Here is a 13,328-nt window from a genome sequence, read left to right as displayed (position 1 = left end):
ACATACAGCTTTACAAAAGTTGAGTTGAGAAAGTGCTCATCTTTCTTTTACTCAAGTAGCATTGACATACGTGTACTTACTTGAATATTTAATTTTCTGATGCTTTATTATTCTATCGTAAATCTAACTACGCTTCAGAGGGAAATATTTAATTTTGTGCTCCGCTACATTGATTGGACATTTGAAGTTACGTATTATTTTGTTTATTAAAATTTTAAACAACCATGTAAACACTTTGTAAAACATGATGCATTTTTCAGTTTCACTAAATCAACTTATTGAGTCATTTAAGTCATTGTTGTTTTCTGACACTGAACTTACAAATATTTTCTAAAATTTAGTGAAGCAAACTGCTACATATTTTATCTATATCTATGAAAAACCACATTTTTGAACGTTGATTTAAATAAGAAGTATTTATCACCACTCTAACATACTTTCTTTCACTTTAAGGGCTCAATCATACAATAAATAAATAAAATGAAACACCATCAAATAATAATAACAAGAAGAAGAAGAAGAAGAAGAAGAAGAAGAAGAAGAAGGAGAAGAAGGAGAAGAAGGAGAAGAAGAAGAAGAAGAAGAAGAAGAAGAAGAAGAAGAAGAAGAAGAAGAAGAAGAAGAAGAATATTTTGTTGCACCTTGACTTTTGAGTACTTTAACTTTCAATTCTTTAAGTACATTTTGCTCATAATACTTTTTTTCCTACTATTTTAACTGCAGGACTTTTACTTGTAATTAACTATTTTTATTGTGTAGCATGATTACTTTTACAAAGTAAATACTTCTTTCACCACTGCTGCTCAGTCACATTTCCTAGAACAACCACATATAATTAAATCAACCAGGGCATTAGGCAGTTATAAAGGTGTGTAACTTGTGGGTCAAACCTTCAGTAGCCAGGTGAGGACTGAGTCTCTGTACGGAACAAACTTGGCCTTCCCCTTTCCTGCCGACTGGTCAGCCAGAGCAGAAATCACACAGCCCAACGTGGTCAGAGACCTGTTACAACACACACAAAGAATCAGCTTTAACCAGTCAAAAGTCCAATTGGACTTAATTTAATAATGTTCTGGAACATCAAATTCAAGGACTTTTTCAGGTTTATTACTGTCAAATGATGCAGGTTGCAATTTATTTATCTATTACGGTTACAGCACTAAGATTTTTTTTTACAATGGGAACTAGCAGACGTGCTTGCTCGCCACTGTTTAACCTGCATCATGTGACTTCACTTGATCACTCATGCATGCACTTGATATGCATTAAACCAGTAGTTCTCAACCTTTTTGACTAAAACATCTCTCTTACTTTTAATCTAAGTCCTTTGCTATAAGTTCCATTCTGACCTCCTGAGTGTGTAACAGTCAGCTTCAAGCCAGAGACTCCTTGGAAAGTAACAACTTGATACTTTGGGATTTGTCAGAAAAGACACAAAATTACCCAAAAAAGAATCAAATTGACCACAAAATGAAACAAAATGACCACAAAAAGACACAAACTGACCAAAAAAGACACAAAATGACCCAAAAAAAGATACAAAATGACTAAAAAAGACACAAAATGACCAAAAAATGACCTGAAAAAGACACAACATGACCAAAAAAGACACAAAATGACCAAAAAAAGATACAAAATGACCAAAAAAGACACAAAATGACCAAAAAAGATACAAAATGACCAAAATATTGGTCATAATTATATAATTATAATAGTTGAACTTCATGTTATTTGTTATTTATTAATTTTATTATGTCGTTTAATTTATGGGTATGTACAGCACTTTGGCCCTCTGTGGTTGTTTTCAAGCGCTTTATAAATAGAGTTGGATTGGATACATGTGTTTGTCTTTCATATGAAGAAATAGACCCACTTGTTGATGTTGCTGCCCTCTTTGAGTCTCTCTCCAGCCGCTCCAGTCTTGGACACGCGCTCGCTGCCTGCCAGGTCAACCAGACTCATCTTGCTCACTTTCTCCCCTGAATTCTGTTCACCATCACAACACCAACCAGCATGAGTCAGTCAGTCAGTCCCATGACAAGACAAACAGGATAAAACCAGATCAGTTTCAGTAAGTGGATGAAAAGCAGGAGAAGACTGACCCCGGACTGGAGATCATACAGCGTTTGTGTGACGATGATGCTGAAGACGCCGTGTGATCGGCTGCTCTCCTCGTTCATGTTGGTGGCCGCCACGGTGCGAGATTTGTTCCCCTCTGACATTAACACCTCAATGTCCTGAAGAGATAGAAAGTGAGGTCAGAAAAGAAAATAAGTTTGAGGAAAGTTTGACACAATTTGGACACATTTCTACTGGATTTGGGTGAAACTTGCACATGAGTCATTATGATTACAGCAAAGTCAGGAGGTATTCACTAATGGCGGAATGCCGTGTGATTTAATCCAGACTTTCTTTATTGTTTTTTTCTTTCAGGATCTCAGTTCTTACAAAAGACAATGGTTCCAAAACAAGCTTAAGATCCAGTTATTATGGACATATCAGCCCAGATGTAACCACATACATGTGCAAGGCACAGGTTACAAACAGGGGAACAGAAAGCGAAGAGACATAATACTAAGGAAAGATACAGATACATAGCCATTCAAAATAAATAAATAAAAATAAATGAATAAAAACATACATACACATATACATATGAATGTTGAAAATAAAGTAATAAGGAATAAATAAGTAAAAAAATAAATAAGTAAATTAAATTAAAAAATAAAATAAAAAATAAAATAAATAAATAGTAAAAAAAATACTAAAAAAAATAGTAAAGGGCTGCCACATCTTATAGAAACTGCCTGAGGACCCTTTTAAGGAAAGCCTAATTTTCTCTAGTGTAATGCACTGCAGAACGCCCTGAATCCATTTATTATGAGTCGGGGGGGAAGAGTGAGACCATTTTAAAAGAATAAGTCTTCGATGCCGTGTGATTTAGCTGGGTCAAAGCAGGCAGTGGGCCAAGAATGTGGGGAAACCACTGCACTAATATCAGGCAGAGCAGAGCACAGAGGAACAGGGTGGAGATGTTTAAACTGAACTCAGGAAGGCCAAAGCTTGGCATATAAACTCCAAGAAAGCTCATGACTACATCCACATCAGGAATACGTGCCATTACAGTTTCTGCACTTGGGAGAACTGAAATAAAATGCTTATTCTGAATGTAAATCAGCTGCCTGACAACTGGGGATATGATATGATATAAAGGCATTTCTGCTGGATGCTGTAACTCGTGTCTATGTAAAATATGAGGCCTGAGGTCAGTGATGCAGGGTGGAGGCAGCCTGGCCTCTCATCGCTGTGTGATCAAATCAAATCAAATAGTCTTTATTGTGATTATATAGTTCACTATACAACGAAATTGAAAGTGCCACTGCATAAGGTGCATAGTTATGACAATCATAACACAAAACAACATGAGTAAAAACATTTAAAGAAAAATACCGAGCTAAACAAGAACAAGGACATGTGATGTAATAAATAAGTATAAAAATAAATAAATGGCTACTTAAAATGCTATAATTTATACATGAGGTAAATTGAGTGTTCTGCACATATCAATTGTATTGCACATGTCCGTTTTATTGCACCTTTTCATTAATTTATCCTGTGTGGGTGTTGAGAGTTCTGAGTGTTGAGAGTTCAGGGAAAGAAGCTGTTTTTCATCCTGCTAGTTCTGCATTTCAGGTGATGACAGAAAGGTGAAAGACTCACCTCGAAGCTGGTCACAGCCAGCTGGGACAGACCGTCCACGTACGGACCCAGGACTTTGTGTTCCCGAACTTTTAGGGACTGTCGGCTCCTTTAAGAATAGAGAGAGAGAGATGGAAAAAATAACTTTTAGAAATAGGGAACAAATACATATTTGGAACAAGTTGTACTGTAAAGAAAAGCTGGTAAAAACAGTGGAAATATTTCATCAAATGAAGGAGATGAACTAAATGGTCCCCTCACCAACACTAACACTAACACACACACACACACACACAGATTCATGAACACGCATACATGCACCACCGCTTATTTTTTCATTATATTATTACTTTTACTATTACCTTAAAAAATAGGGGGAAAAAATGCAAGGTACAATATTGTGAAGTAAACGAAATGACTCATTATGTTTGTGAAAGTAAGAAGCGTTGCAATAAAGTATTAAAAAACATGAAAAGACTGAATGAAGGACATTTTAAAAATAATTTTAAAATGCATATTTGATTAGACATTTCTTTCTTTGTGAACTTCTTTTCATGGAACACTTCTGAGCACTTATGGCAGCTCAATAAATTCTCCCTTTGATGAAGCTAAAAGCATCTCCTCTGATCTCCAGTCCTTGATCAGAATGGAGGAAACTTAAGAGTGCTTCATGGTGAATCTCACATGATTTATTTAGCCACATCTTGGAACATTAATTCAAATCAATTTCTTGAAAATTAGAAACAGCCTCCTATTGGTATTTTGTAACAATGGTATCACAAGATGAAATGATGGCAAAGATATCTCCGGCGGGATTTCTCATTTTAAAAAATTGCGTTTGTTTTGTTGTAGTGGAATGCAATATTGAAATAATTAACTTTTCATCAACAAACACTACAGCTGCAATTAAATGTTAACAGGAGTTTGATGCTTAGTTGACAAATGAAAATAATCAGTTCCATAAAAAGTTTCAGATTTTTAAAATTACTTTTTATGTTACATTATCATAAGTGACCAATGAAAATAATTTATGTCAAAATCCATCCAAACTTAATTCTTGTGACAAATATCTTCTCCAGTGTATAACTATAACTATATATTTTCATGTTTTTAAATAAATAAAAATGTATAAAAATATGAACTAATATAAAATGTATAAAAATATGAACTAATATAAAATATAATAAAATATGAAATATATATATAATATATATATGTATATATAAATAAAAATATAATATATCTAAAAATATAAACATAAATATAAAATATAAGTAATAAAAATATTAAATTTAAGGAAAACAAAAAAATATACATATTTCTATGAATAAATAAAAATAGAAATATATTTCACCTGAAACATTTTGCACTGAAGTTCTTAACTGAATGAGAAAAGTCTGTAATTTTAATTTAGTATTTAATTCATGCAGGAGTATACAAAAACAGGCTTCAACATGTTATTTACCACTATTTAATAATTGAATGACGAGAAAACACGCTACTGTATATCATGATATATATTGTTGTCAGGATATTAAATGATCTTGATTTGAAAAATTTTGGCCATAACATCCAGCACTGTGTGGCACCAACTTAAATGCTGCAGGGGGTCAGTTTATCATGTTCACTACCACAGGGCCACATATAGGAGCGTGCACTTCACCAGATATGATGAAACTGCAGTTTTAAATATGTTTATAGTGCAGTAACTTAACATATTTCATGCTCAAATGCATGTATAACAGTATAAATAGGAACACTAAAGGTTTGAAGCAAATAAAAAACTGTGATTTCTTTTTTTTTTTTGTGCAAGAACAGCAGACCAACATTAATTGCAAGAAGTAATTTTGTGGAAACTTTGGAAACCTGAAGGTGATGTTGTCCCGAATGGCTGATATCTTAACCATGTGATGCTAGCTGTGTATGAATATGTAATGTCGTTACCCACTTTTTTAAAATTTTCTATTACTATTATTGTTAGTTCTGTTATTTCTTTTCTTCAAGTATTTATTTTTCCTTTGGGGTGGGGGGAGTGGATTCCTTTATAGTTTGACTTTGATGCTTTGTCAAATGTATTAAAATGTAATTTTTGTAAACTGTTAAAACTCAATAAATACATGTCTAAGTAATTTTATGCATTTTTACACTGCACTTCTAAGATTTCATGCTCAAATGCATGTAGTTGTACTGAGGGCCACTTCTAGTGAGGGTGCGGGCCGTGTGCGGCCCCCGGGCCTCCAGTTGCCCATCCCTGCTCTAGATGGTGCAGGCAGATAAACTGACCCTCATCTCCACCTGGCTGCCTGCCAGGAGCTGAAGAGAAATCCTATAGATCCGTAAAGAGTGACTGCATCAACAATCGTTCTCTGCTCCCACTTTAGTGATGAACCGCCTACTGCAGCACACAAGAGGACGCAACCACTAGAGAGGCCGACTCATGGTGGGACAGAGATCATTACACTCTAAATCACATCTCCAAATGCAAAAAATCAGAGAGGCACATAGACGGGAAGAACAAGAGAGTGTGAGGCTTGTTATATAATAATATATAATATATATACTGTTGCTGCCATTACTATTATTACTATATACTGTAATATACTACTATTATTATTATACCGGCCTTATTTATCTACCTACCTACCTACCTACCTACCAACCTACCTACCAACCTACCAACCTACCTAACAACCTACCTACCTACCTACCTACCTACCTACCTACCTTCCAACCTACCTACCTACCAACCAACCTACCTACCTACCTGCCAACCTACCAACCTACCTACCAACCTACCAACCTACCAACCTACCTACCTGCCAACCTACCAACCTACCTACCAACCTACCAACCTACCAACCTACCAACCTACCTACCTGCCAAACTACCAACCTACCTACCTGCCAAACTACCAACCTACCTACCAACCTACCAACCTACCAACCTACCTACCAACCTACCAACCAACCTACCAACCAACCTACCAACCAACCTGCCAACCTACCTACCAACCTACCTACCTACCAACCAACCTACCAACCTACCTACCTACCTACCAACCTACCTACCTACCAACCAACCTACCAACCTACCTACCTACCTGCCAACCTACCAACCCACCTACCAACCTACCAACCTGCCAACCTACCAACCAACCTACCTACCTACCTACCTACCTACCTACCTACCTACCTACCTACCTACCTACCTACCTACCTACCTACCTACCTACCTACCTACCTACCAACCAACCCACCTACCAACCAACCTACCAACCTACCAACCTACCAACCTACCAACCTACCAACCTACCTACCAACCTACCTACCTACCTACCTACCTACCTACCAACCAACCAACCTACCAACCAACCTACCAACCTACCTACAAGCCAGAGGAAGTTGCCATGGAAGTTGCTCTGGCTGCATCTCCAGACATCTGCAGCACACAGAGCCCTGCTCTGTAGTCCCTGTGTGGAGCTCGGCCCCCAGGCTGCTCTGTGCGCTCTCCTGCTCTCAGCTTCACTAACAGATGTCCCTGAAACAGACTCTTTCACAGCTCGCTCTCCCCTGCAGTCTGTCTGCCAACCCACATCAGACCACGGAGGCAAAGAATGCAGCAGTGTCAGAGGACGCTGCTGGCCGCTGTCCTGCAGGAAATGACTGGGTTGAGCTTCCTACTCACATCATTCTGTCGCCCTCCACCATTCATGCTACTAGACACAACAGAGCTATAAACAGAGATGCAAACTAACAGAGTGGGAGCTGACGGAGAGGTCACTGCTGGTGCTGGAGCTGGAATGGATCAAGATTTCAACACAGTTTGTGTAACCAGCTGTGTCTGTGTCGCCCAGGTCAAAAGCATTACCAAATATCTTTAAATTAGGCGAGATTATTTAGTCAACTCCATACATCAGAATCAGAATCAGAATCCCTTTATTAGTCCCTTGCAGGGAGATTTGTTTTGCAGCAGGACACACAAGACAAGGTACACAACGATAACATAATAAGACCCAATAAATATCTAATAAAACACAGTTCAGACTCACCCTTTGGGATCGAGCAGGTCACGGACCTTCTCGTTGTAGATCTCCATGTAGGACACCTCCACCTTAAAAGTATGGCCCTCATTCTCTTCTCTGTGGACCCTCTCAAACAGCGAGCAGCAGAGTCGAGGGATTAAACCCGGCTGATCCCCATTCCCCATCATGGAAAAGGACTTGCCTGAACCTGAATGGACATTGTAGAGGTTACAATCATGTTACTCTGCAGAGAGAGAGTCTGTAGACCTGATCAGAACACGTCACTCCAGCGTTAGGCTGGATTGGTCAGTTGCAGAAGGAATCAGAAGTCATCTTAAATACACGAGACAACTTTAATCACAGGACGAGTTGTAATCTGTTTTGAACATGTCGTGTTGCACGGTGGTATGCCAAAAGTGAAAAATGTAATAATAAAGATCATTTTTTATACATATACACTACTGGTCAAAAGTTTTAGAACACACCAACTTTTCCAAAATTTAATTGAAAATGGTGCAGTTTAATGTCTCAGTGTATTCTGAAATAATGCACATTTGCAACATTTAAAATTCTTTATTGAGCATGATAGTGTTTTGAAAGTAAAAAAAAGATTCAAAATCACATTTTATGTCGGACTAAAGGACTAAAAAAGTCACAAAATGACCAAAAAAAGACACAAAATGACTTACAAAGACATGAAAAGAATTAAAAAATGGACAAAATAGCCCAAGACTGCATAGAGTTAAGTTGTTAACCCACTTCTTGTTCCCTGAAAAAAGGCCTACTTGTATAATTCTGAAATGTACGTTATATTTTACCTTTTTTTATTTACCTCTGACAGTTCACCACTTACCTTTGTACCCTTTCAAGCTGTTCATTTGACTTGAACTGCTTGAATTTCAATTAAAAACTGGAAAAATTGGGGTGTTCTAAAACTTTTGACCGGTAGTGTACATTCTATTATTACATTGTTGCCCATAAAGTTGGAACAATTTTGTTTGTGGTTTTATTTTAATTGCGATATGTTTGGAAGAGATTGATGAAAAGACCTAAAAAATATTTGATTCCAACTTTATGGGTGACCATGTATTTTATATATTTACATATACATTTTGTTATACTTGCCTATCCCAGAGTGACAATTTGTTAAACAGTTAAATAAAGAAAAAGTCCTGTTAGAGAGTAGTCTTTTTTGCTAGGTAGTTTTCTTCGTAATCACAGTGTTCTTATTGATTTTTTTGCAACCGGTATATATACGGTGCAGCACTTTGACAACAGTAAAACTTAATTTAATTTAATTTAATTTAATTTAATATGTAGAGCTCATTCTAAGCAACACTTCTCAGTTTCAGGTAATTATACACTAATTAAAACATAGTTATGATTATAATTTCTAATTTCTGCCAATAGATCCTACCTAAATCCTCACTGGTACTTTGAAGAATCACCTAAGAAGCATTACATCTTGTGGGGACCTTGCATGTCTTTACAAAATTTCAAGGCAATCTGTCCAATAAGTGTTGAGATATTCACTTAGAAGGACAAACGTCAACTTCACAGTGGGGCAAAAGTCTAAATCAGATGATGTCATCAGTCATTAGGAGTTATCATCTGGGAACCATGAATGACAGAACAACATTCTGAGAAAAAAATGAGGGTTCCTGATTAGAGACTGTGTAAAAGAAATTGATGTAGCCACTGTTTGTGTTACCAGCTAGTGCTAGCTAGCTACTCTTAATGGGATATTAACAAAGTGGGCCTGCTCTTCTCTCCAAACTGTTCAGTAGCTCGGTCTCTTTACCAAGTGTCTCGCTCTAATACAGGAAGTGGGATGAAGAAGCTAATTTGATCCAGGGTGAAGGAAGGATATGAGCTAAGTGATTCACCAGTATAATCAGAAATACAAGTCTTCCTGTTCTTTAAACTTTCTACGGACACATCTGGAGACAACTTGACCTGCAAATATACTTAAAGACTTAAGTATAATCTAGGCAATTTATCATTTATAAATGCTGCAAAGCCTGCATGATGTAATGGATTTAGCAACAAAAATAACAGTGACTCAATTCATCTGGTTTTTCAGTTACCTGTTTGTCCATAGGCAAATATGCAGGCATTATATCCCTGGAATGCATTTTCAAGTATTCCCTCTCCAAGGCACTTGAACACCACCTCTTGACCTTTCAGACAAAGAATCACCATGGAGATTTTGGTAAACAGGTAAACTATTCAGATATACAAGCACCATTTGTCTGGTTTGCATCTTTAAATTAGTGAAGCAAGATTAACACAGAGAAATGTATCAACAAGGGTCATTAAACGTGAAACAAGGGAGAATAAGAGTTGGTTAAAGATGACAGATTCTTGTCTGGCCGGGTGGAAAATGTCGGACTGTGTGGAGAAATCTCTTGTGTTGCTCTCAGTCGTGCTCCTGCTGAATGGGACAGCTGTTTAACGAGCTAAATAAAGCCTTGGCCCGGCCCTCGAGGCAGCCCTTCACTGAACAGATTGCCTTGTCGGTTCAGCACAAAGCAGATGTAATAATTACATTTCCATCACAAAATGAGAGCGATATGACAAGCAAAATATGTACAATGATTATGTAAATCTGTTGGACTGTTGCTAATAAAGCTTTTCTTTAGATGTTACAAAGACTGTTGCTGTAACCTTTTCGTGCAGAACTCATTATAGAAATGAATGGTAGATGATTACATACACACAATAGAAAATGTTAATTAATTTATTTATTTTTATACAAAGTAGGAATACAAGTGTCCAGTATTTATCTTTTCAACGCCTAAAGATGTTTTTTTATTGTTATGAGACAACAAAGACAACTAACTTGATTTTATATGTAAATGTATTCACGCAAAATGCAAATTACTGTGAAAAGCACAACATGCTGTGCTTTGCATGATGCAAAAACAGCTTTCCATCAAGTAGGGAGTTTCCCTGCACTGCTGCAGCACAAAGCTCAGCAGGTCTTTTCATGGGATGTGATCCGAGTTCTTTGGTGGTGAGTGAAGGATCAGTTACAGCTTTCATGACTCACCAGCATATTTGGGAACGTTGGACTCATCCATGGACCAGAAACAGTGGTCGAAGGCGAACACCTGCAGAGAAGTCAGCACAGGGAGTGTAAACACACACACTTTTCACACTTGTCCAAGCATGTAGAGTAAAACACAACCTGATCTTTCTCAGTAGTGATCTGCTGAGGTACAAAACCAGCCTCACTGTGACATACCATCCCCCCCCACAGTAAACCAGCAGGACTGAGCCTGTCTGAGTGAGGAAGATGAAGTCTAACCGACTATTGTTGGAGGTAATGCTCGTTAAGACCGCGCCATGACTGTCTGCACAAATCCACACTCAGCTGCTGAGTTTTGTCATAGTGGCTGGAGTTAAATGAATTCATAAATCAGGGTCAGCGCTCCCCAGAAGGAATTCCAGCACCCGGTGACCCTCGTCTCCAAGGAAACGGGGCCGTAGCGGTTCTCTGGCTCTCAGCCCTCATCGCTGGGTCTCAGCTTCAGCAGCAGAGACCCCTTGTGTCCCCCCGGCACCTGCAGGAGCTCTGGAGGGACGACACACAGAGAGGATGCTCTCTGGGAAAGAGCAGTGGCCTCGTTTACTGAGGACCCTCCTCACAGACAGGACCGCTCTGTTACTGTACGTGCTGCAAACCCCCACGTAGGGGTGGGCGATATGGCCCTAAAAGAATATCACGATATTTCAGGCTATTTTTGCGATAACGTTATTCTTGGCAATATTACCAAATACCTAAAAATATATAGAAAATATGATTTTTTTTTTAGTCTGTATAAATAAATAAAAATCTAAAATGTTGTGTGAAATGCAAATCTCAACAGTTGCCAAATACAAAAAAAATTACTCTTGACTCTTGAGTATGAGAAAATAATAAAAATAACCATTTAGGGGTTCCGGGGGCAAATTTTAATGACATTTTGTAAAGGAGAATAAAGGTTCTTGTATGTTTTATTTAAGGCATCTTATTTTGACGGTCTTCTTGTAAGTTCTGTGGTGGATTCTGTTAACACCCTGTGCTCTTATTTTGAAAGCTGCATGTGTTTAGCGACAGAGAGTAAGTAGCTTTTTGTGATTAAAACAACTTTAATTGTTAGCTAATGTTAGCTTGTGGCTAACGAAATGCATAATGCAGCAGTGTGTTTGGAGGGCAGCTCGGTATAGTCAGTTGTGTAAATGTCAACCTTACGCCACTACATCAAGAAGTAGGAATGTTGCCAATATCATGATATACATTTTTTTTTAACCATAAAAAAAAATACCGATATTATTGTGAACGATACGAAATGGCACACCCCTACCACCACGGATCCTAAACTTCTCCTCAGAGTAGTTTTAATTAGTTACAATAGAAATGTCTATATTTTGTGATAAAAACAGTCAGGAGATATACATAACTTCCCACATGGAGCAGTGTTATTGAGCTTTTATGTTTGCTGCAACCTGAAAATGTTGTCTCTTTGTGATTTAAAATTATTGCTGTAGAAACAGCATGTTTTTTTCTTTTTTTAAGTATGTTTTTTATGCCACTGTTGGGTTGTTTAGAAGGGACAGTTCACCCTAAAAACAAAAAATATAAATATTAGCAGTTGTGAGCAGCTTTATGTAGAAAATATAAGAGAAAGAAAATAGTTCCGACATGAAAACTCATCACAAAAAGTTCTGTGAGTCAGTTATAACATATTATATCATATTTTCTGGAAACAGACATCTCTATTGAGTTTTTTTAAATGAAATATTTTTTGCTTTGATCACCACCAAGCCAAGTGCAATAAAGTTCCATTATATTTGAGATGAGGCCGATATCTCTATAGTTGTTATCTCCAACCTCAACTCATCCCAAAACAATCCAGATTTCTAAATATCCTTAAAAGGTAAGATAAACAAATATGTAATTTGGGGTGAACTTTCCCTTTAACGGCTGTTTCTAGGATCTTTTTACGACTGTATTGGGAGGTTTGATGATGATTTTATGATTTCACTTCAATGTAATTCAGTAATTCAGTGATGCTTTTACAGCTAAGTGAAAGCTAAATAAACAAAATAAAAACAAGTAGTTTTCTCTAAGCTCAGCCACTTCTTTTTTTAAAATGTATTCAGAGTTGCAGGAACAATTTCTGCTGCACCGTCATCCTGCAGTGCTCCACATTACTACTCCTGGCTTTCAGTGCTCTTACACAAATACCCCAAATAATTGAACTCCTTTCTAATCATAATAAGGGCTATTGGCCAGTGAACCACTGGTTGCACAGTCAGCATGAGAAGCACTGAGATCACTGAATGCTTTGAAAGCAAGACCTCCTCTTGTGACTTCAGACAAGTGAGTGGGTGCCATTCAAAAGAACAAAAGTGCCATCACTCTCAATTAGGGCTGGTTTGGAAACTAGGGCTTCCATCTCCTCTGGCCTGTCCCTGTCCAGCCTGAGGGTGTGACTGCTCTACAAATTGTTCATGATTGGACAATTACTATTAATCAGCAGAACAAATAATGATGTAGCTGAGAAGCACAATGCCTGTTTTGTCATTTCTGGGATGGAAACTGGTCAAACGTGATTGGACT

The 13,328-nt window shown here is 37.5% G+C and overlaps 1 protein-coding gene across 1 annotated transcript in view; it reads right to left on the bottom strand.

Annotated features, from left to right (window-relative positions):
• LOC131975830 (kinesin-like protein KIF13A) overlaps positions 1 to 10,825 on the bottom strand; it is a 55,800-nt gene extending 44,975 nt beyond the window's left edge. The window contains exons 1-7 of the mRNA XM_059338611.1: positions 10,773 to 10,825; positions 9,808 to 9,900; positions 7,748 to 7,928; positions 3,721 to 3,808; positions 2,103 to 2,237; positions 1,874 to 1,986; positions 891 to 1,002 (exon numbers count right to left, since the gene is read on the bottom strand). Coding sequence (XP_059194594.1) covers positions 891 to 1,002; positions 1,874 to 1,986; positions 2,103 to 2,237; positions 3,721 to 3,808; positions 7,748 to 7,928; positions 9,808 to 9,900; positions 10,773 to 10,803 — 753 coding nt within the window. The 5' untranslated portion in view covers positions 10,804 to 10,825. The remainder of the gene's footprint in view (positions 1 to 890; positions 1,003 to 1,873; positions 1,987 to 2,102; positions 2,238 to 3,720; positions 3,809 to 7,747; positions 7,929 to 9,807; positions 9,901 to 10,772) is intronic.
• Positions 10,826 to 13,328: the final 2,503 nt, after the last annotated feature.

Source organism: Centropristis striata, chromosome 8, assembly GCF_030273125.1.
Source record: "Centropristis striata isolate RG_2023a ecotype Rhode Island chromosome 8, C.striata_1.0, whole genome shotgun sequence".
Lineage (NCBI taxonomy): Eukaryota > Metazoa > Chordata > Actinopteri > Perciformes > Serranidae > Centropristis > Centropristis striata.
This window is presented reverse-complemented; position numbering and strand designations above follow the sequence as displayed.